The sequence below is a fragment of the Hemibagrus wyckioides genome, linkage group LG16, assembly GCF_019097595.1.
Source record: "Hemibagrus wyckioides isolate EC202008001 linkage group LG16, SWU_Hwy_1.0, whole genome shotgun sequence".
In the NCBI taxonomy this organism is placed as follows: domain Eukaryota; kingdom Metazoa; phylum Chordata; class Actinopteri; order Siluriformes; family Bagridae; genus Hemibagrus; species Hemibagrus wyckioides.
Window position 1 is genome coordinate 1,738,052 of NC_080725.1, and position 6,829 is coordinate 1,744,880.

The following is a 6,829-nucleotide window of genomic DNA, read 5'->3' on the forward strand; positions in this document are numbered from 1 at the left end:
ATGCAACATTGCAGAAACAATACACACAAACACACACACGCAAAAATATCTACGACTATACAGACACACTAACCATCTGTGTCTGATCTAAAGAGAAGCTGTAGAACAGTAAACACATCAGGGCACATGCACTTCAGTACAACTTAACCCCTGACCTTTCTGCCTGAGACTGTTGCCCCAGCAATCTTCTTATCACTGCACTGACCTTGGCTAACCTCGGAGGGAGTCTGAAATGTCTGACAAAGGTCAGACATCAGTGTGGTGCCCAGAACACTACTGTCAAACATTATCTCATCTTCATTAATAATCCCTTAAATGCAAATACTAGTATAATATTCTTCCTAAGCAGCATGTAATATCTTAGAATAAAAAGAAGGTACACCATATAAAATGGATGTTTTGGACAACCATGAACAATCTGTTTCCCAGGAAGTGGCAGAACGCAGAAGTCCGTAATTCCTATTCGGCAAATTGAGCTCATGTTATATACAGAGAGGATGTACATTTCTCAGTCAACTGAGATGGCTGAAGGATTCTCGGCTTCAAAGCCTTTCCAGCTGCGACTATTTCAGGCTGCCGCTAATAGCACTTGTCAGGCATAATTTTTAAGCTCTTTAACCAATTCATTGTGTAATTAGGTTAACAAAATTAGCTCATTGCCAAATCAGTGAGGAGCAGCAATGCAATAAAGTTATTAACATTCCAGTTTTACAGACAGAACTATAGACTTGTTTCATTACTGGGTTTCTTTCAGTGCACAATTGATTTCAGAGGGCACTGGCAAATTACATTTAATTTACTTTAACAGAAATGTATAGAGATGAAGTAAAGGAGCATGTTGAATTAAATCCTGATTAAAAAGATTGATGGAAACAAAAGATTGTTTAAAATATATGGATCTTGCTTCAAAAGCATTTGGCAAGATTTTACAGCTCTGGCTTCTGTATAGGTTCCTTTGGTGCAAACTTATAGATCTATGACATAACATATTGCTAGTCTCTAGTGTTGGTTTTAGATTTATAGCCCAATTTAAGTGTCAGCTTGGAGAGATATCCCCTTTGCTGGGGGTTTGTGTAGGATTTTTCCGAATCGTGCGCCCTCTGTCTCTCATGTGCTACTTCGTCTTTGCTGCTCTGTGGATTCTGAAGCAGGTAAGATCTCATTTATCAAGCCCAAGTGTGCAGAGAGTCTGATCTATAATGACATTTGAAGAGCCTTGCTGTCACTCTCGTGCCATAATGAACATGGATATGACAAAGGATCGATGGGTGGGGTCAGAGGAGATAGCTCCGCCCTGAGTAGCACCTCCCATCTTATTAGCAATGCAGCAAGCGCTGATTGGTCGTCGGCTCGCGGACTTGGATGGTCCTCCTCGCGTTTCGCTTACTTGAATTACACAAGACGGAACAGGAGCGCGCTGGAGGGTCGAGGAACGGAGCGCAAAGCGCGTGGGCTTTTTTGTTGTTGTTGCTGCTGTTTTCTGAGTTATTGTGGATTGGTTTGTTTTTTTCCTCGTAACAGCCTTAAATATTATCAAGTCAACTACTTAAAAGCATAAGAGTCGTATTTTGCGGTGTGACGGACGGTGTGGATGACCTGCGGCTTCACATCGCGCACACGGAACGGAACTATGAACGGCTTTGGAGTAAACATTCTTCATCTGTGAAAGGTTTTTGAAAAAAGAAAAAAACAAAAAGAAAGAAAATCAGTGGACATTTGTATTGTGGATTATTTAAAAAAAGAAGAAGAAGAAGAAAGAAAGATGGGCGTAAAAGCCAGTCGCTGAGTTTGTCGTGTATGAAGATGCGTCCTCTGTGATCGTTCCCGCACCGCTCCTCGGCTCAGTCTCGCACCCAATGCACCACACTCTGAGTGGATCTACACTTTCCGCTTTGCACAACCCGAGCTCCGACAGCCAACACGGTAATTTCACTTTCAGAAAGCTCGCTGGAATTAAAGACACGTCCACCGCTTTATTAAAGCCCTCGGATCCTGTCCGTCAGGCGAAGCGTCTCCCTATTAAAGTAGTGAAGATGCTGACCGCGCACTCGGGCCACTTACTCCACCCGGAGTACCTGCAGCCCCTCACATCTGCCCCCGTCAGCATCGAGGTATGTTATAGCATACTATAATCTATAGTTGGCTTATTTACTGCATTATTTATTTCATTTTCACTATAGAAATTACTTCATCATTTACTTAATTCCGGACTATTGTATATACTACATTATTCACTTTACTGACATTTTTGTTTATCGCCCAGAATTAAATTTAAGGTTATAGTTGTAGGCATTGAAAGTATATAGTCATAAAATAGGTCTGCTAATTAAACTGATTTAAAACCATTTAAGTAGCAGGTTGAATGTATAAGTTAAAGCGGAGTCTAAAATAATAAAAATGACTGTAGAACGTTGGCTTATTAAACTCTATTTTAATCACTAATTGTATTACATTTTGTATTAATAAAGTTTGGCAATATGCATACAAATGTAAATAGTCAAATTATTTTTTTAAAAAAAACAGTATTAATAGTTATTCTATAGATGTATATTTTAGATAGCTCTTGTTTTATATTTCTTTTTTTTTCTTTTTTTTTCAATATTTGTAATTTACCATACTTACAATATGTATATTTTAATATTTTATAATATTTAAAATTTATTTTTCAGTGTTTAGTTTGGGCAATTATAATAATTTAAATAAATCTTAAAAGTAAAATCCGCACAGGTACACATAAATCATTTCTGGTAGCATTAATCTAAATAAATATATACAATTTATTTACATAATGAGTATATACAAAAATAAATGAATAAATTGTGTATATACAATTTATTTACATAATGTTCAGTACAGCGGTCACACTGAAGATACAGTCATATATATATATATATATATATATATATATGTGTGTGTGTGTGTGTGTGTGTGTGTGTGACCATTGTTCTGGACATTACAGCAAAAAAAATCTTTAAAATTTTCTTAACACATATTGCCTTTCATTGAAATAATTTTTTTTTGTTTCCCTTGCAGCTGGATGCTAAGAAGAGTCCATTGGCACTCTTGGCTCAGACGTGCTCTCAGATAGGCAAACCCGATCCTCCGTCCTCATCCAAACTGGCCTCCATTACGTCTAGTGGACTGAGTGAGAAAGAAGGCTCATCTCGCACTTCCTCCTCATCCCTAAAACTCACAGAGCAAAGGCCTTCATCAGATGACAAGTCCAGCTTCAAGCCTTACTCCAAAACAGGCCCAGAGAGCCAGAGGGATGGGAGTATCAGCAGCAGCAGTAACAAGCCTGGCTTTTGTCTTCCCGGGGGTGGAGGTGGTGGTGGCAGTAACACACCAAGCTGTCAGTCCCACCACGCTCGTACTGTTTCTCCAAGTTCCAGAGTGGGCTCGCCTTCACAGACTCAGGCGCATAGACACGCTCTTTCACCCAGTGCCATGCGTTCCACTTCACACTCGCAGACTGCAAACGGGGAGGCAAAAAACACAGAGGTGGCACTCTCAGACAGCAACAGCAACCCGAAGAAGGAGGCAGAGTCGAGTAAGGCAAGTCTGGACAGTCCCCAACTGGCCAACTCGAGCCTTGCCAGAGCGAGTGCCAACTCCAGTAGCTCAAGTTCCGAAAGCAGCCCTAGTAACGAGGGCAAATCGGACCCACAACCATCTCAGCCTGGGGGACTTGGGCCTGTTTCTATTTCTCCATTCAAATCCAGTCACCCTGTCTTCCCACTCCCATCGTCCAGCATGGGCTACCACGGTTCTATAGTGGGCACTTATGCTGGCTATCCCGGTCAGTTTGTTCCTGGCTTAGACCCTACCAAGTCCAGCCTAGGAGGTGCTGGCGTAGGGGTTGCAGGTAAACACCCCAGCTCAAGCCCACTGACTGGAGCATCTCCACCTTCCTTTATGCAGGGTTTGTGTCGGGACCCATACTGTTTAAGCTACCCGAATGCACCTCATCTGGGTGGTAACTGTGGCACATGTGTTCACGACCCCTCCTCTTCACTAAAATCCGGCTTCCCGTTGGTTTATCCTCCTCATCCTCCGTTGCACTCACTCCACCAGAGCTCATTGTCTTCCAGCATCACACCTTCACTCTCTCATCCACTATACACATACGGCTTCATGCTGCCCAACGAGCCTCTACCACATGCATGCAACTGGGTTTCAGCCAGCGGGCCATGCGACAAGCGCTTTGCCACCCCTGATGAGCTATTAGCCCACCTGCGCACACACACCTCACTGCCAGGCATGGATGGAAAGCTCCTGTCCACATACCCACCCTCCTCCTCCTCATGTCACCTCCATCTGCCTTCCCAGACCAGTCCAGCTTCTCTTCCCGCTTCCTTCTCTTTGAGGGCACCTCCGAGTTTGGGCTTGGCTCGATACCATCCCTACAGTAAAATGCCACTGCCCACAGCACCCACACTCCCCATGCACTCTTTACCAACCTCCGCGCCCTATTACTCCCACTACGCCCTCTACAGTCAGAGACTGGGATCTGCCTCAGCCCTTGGCTACCAGTGAAATGGACTCCATTGCTTAAGAATTCTAGAGCCTGAACAAGCAGCGCACTTGCATGATGACTGCTAAGACATCCTGCTTGGGAATTGTCTCCAGTTTCCCAATAACGGGAAAAGTGAAGTGCGTGAAACAGAAACTCCGGACAAAAAAAAGGAATCCATGGACTCCCTAATGGCTGAAATTCTGGGTGCTCTAGGATGCATGCGAGCCTGAGACTGTGTGAGACTGAAGCGCCAATGCAGTTTTCAAACAGAATTGTATTTATTTTTTAACAAGCGCTTGGCTATTTCCAATTTATAATCCAAAACAGTTTACTTTCACAAATCCTTAGTTCATCTATTCATTTCAATCTTAATTTAACTGTTTTTCTCTGCCCATTATTTGTACACACTATGCTGCAAATCCTAAGCTTCTGACATTTCTTTTCTTTTCATAAATCTGTTCTGTCTGACTCTGTCTGTTTATTGTGTCTATGCGGTATGAATGTGCATGTCAAAGTCCTTCTAGCCTTTCGAAATGCTTATTTTTTATTTTTAACAGCTTACACATAAATGACTTAAAGAGCTGTAATATTTTTTGTAAAGTGTTGAAATTACTAGGCTGGTTAAGGTGCCGCTTCAATGAAAAAAAAAGTTAAAAAATAGCGATGGCAGAGCTGTCCAACTTTGGAGTTATAATTTTGTTAAATAAATGAAATGGTTATATTTAAACTCCATGCTTTTGTATTTTTTTTTATCATGTGTCATATCAATCTTGTTTGTGACTAGGTTCTATGTTACATATTTGCTATTTAGACCTTTGCTATAGTGTGTTTATTACACATAATTAGCGTGTAATTCCAGGACTGTAGCATTCGAAACAAACATTTTCATTTTAGCATTACTAGGAACCAAAATGAAATCTTATCAGCAGCATGGTAGATTGGTCCAGGCCTATCTTTATAAGCCAAGTCTCTGGAGACCGTATCAGGAAGTGCGATATCTATCAACTTACCCGAGCAGTTTTTCCTTTGCCCTGAGTTATCTGGTTCTGTCTCATGTCACAACACACTGATTGAGTGGTACAGTTAGAACTAGTGTAGAAGCCTGGAATTGGTAGCATGATCAGGTACTTATGTTTACGTAAACATATTATTTTTTTTTAGAGTTATTTAAGCACTGATTAAACTAAAAATTTCATCACACGTCAATTTCATTGGATTTTGTTTGAAAGATTTAAACTAATCAAGCTAACTGCCTGCTGTCAATCTCAAGCCCTCTATTATATAATAGTAGTTTCAGGTCTGTAATTAACATTTCACTTGTCTGCTACACCCTATGCTTTTGTATTTGGCTACGAAGTTATAAATATAGAACGCATTTCAGGCCATGCCACTGATTTCCGCCTTTCCATCATGCTGAAGGATGTCGTCAGAATATTTTCAGTGTGGTACTGCTATACAAATTTTTATACGTGTTTGTAAATCACGGCCGAGAATACTGCCGTCCCTGCTCTGCTGTCTTTTTGTCCAGGGCGATGTCTTTTTCTCTTTCATGTCAATTAGTGTGACAGCAGATATATCCGCAGCTGAGTTATAGTTATGCAAACATTTGCCTGAAAGGTTATTGTTCCCAGTGTGCAATTACAGTCTCTGTTCTTACATGTTATATTTCGGTCCTGATTCTTCCGTGTGTGTAGTAATTAATCCTCCAGGAGTGCCATGCCGCGGACATTTCAATTAAATTTAATTACACTGAGTCATTTTCGCTACTATGAATCACACTTTTGTAATTAACAGATTAACTTTGTGGTGTAAGCCGCCTATATTCCCTAAGGAAAGCCGCCTGGCCTTTCAGGTTCCAAAGAGGAACTGTAGCTGTTTCTGCCCAGGCATGCTTGTGTGTTCTAGGCCCTTTTTCATCATCTGAAAAATAATCTGTGCTTTAAAATCTGCTAGCAGAGTTCAGGTATGCTGTGCAGCCTGTAATGGTGGAGGATGGTGTGTAAAATAGGAAATGATGGTGGTGTCTGAGGCCACCACTGGGAAGATGACAGATGAGGTCTAGTGATTAATGAAGACTTTGGAGTGACTGTTCCATCACCCTGCAAGTCATGAGTGGACATACTTCTTAGGCTCAAATAAGATGTGAGTAGTTAAACTTGTGGTGTGACTGGACGCAGGTCATCAGTGAAGATGTTGGACAATCTTTGGACAACATTATCTCTGGCTCACGTTGGCAGTTCGATTAGCAACAATATTATTGCATAGCCTTATAAGAACCACAACAGGGCCTGTCAGGTCAGTATCTGTATATCA

At 41.4% G+C, this 6,829-nt stretch overlaps 1 protein-coding gene across 1 annotated transcript; it reads left to right on the plus strand.

Annotated features, from left to right (window-relative positions):
- The first annotated feature begins 1,386 nt into the window (after positions 1 to 1,386).
- Positions 1,387 to 5,243, plus strand: LOC131367324 (zinc finger protein 703-like). The gene is made up of 2 exons (XM_058412678.1): positions 1,387 to 2,111; positions 3,034 to 5,243. Exons 1-2 carry the CDS (start codon positions 1,857 to 1,859, stop codon positions 4,534 to 4,536), a joined length of 1,758 nt encoding a protein of 585 aa, XP_058268661.1. The 5' UTR covers positions 1,387 to 1,856; the 3' UTR covers positions 4,537 to 5,243.
- Positions 5,244 to 6,829: the final 1,586 nt, after the last annotated feature.

Coding starts and splice junctions, on each gene's coding strand:
- LOC131367324 (XM_058412678.1), top strand. CDS start 1,857: ATGCACCACACTCTGAGTGGATCTACACTTTCCGCTTTGCACAACCCG. Junction 2,112..3,033: donor CTGCCCCCGTCAGCATCGAG/GTATGTTATAGC, acceptor TTTCCCTTGCAG/CTGGATGCTAAGAAGAGTCC.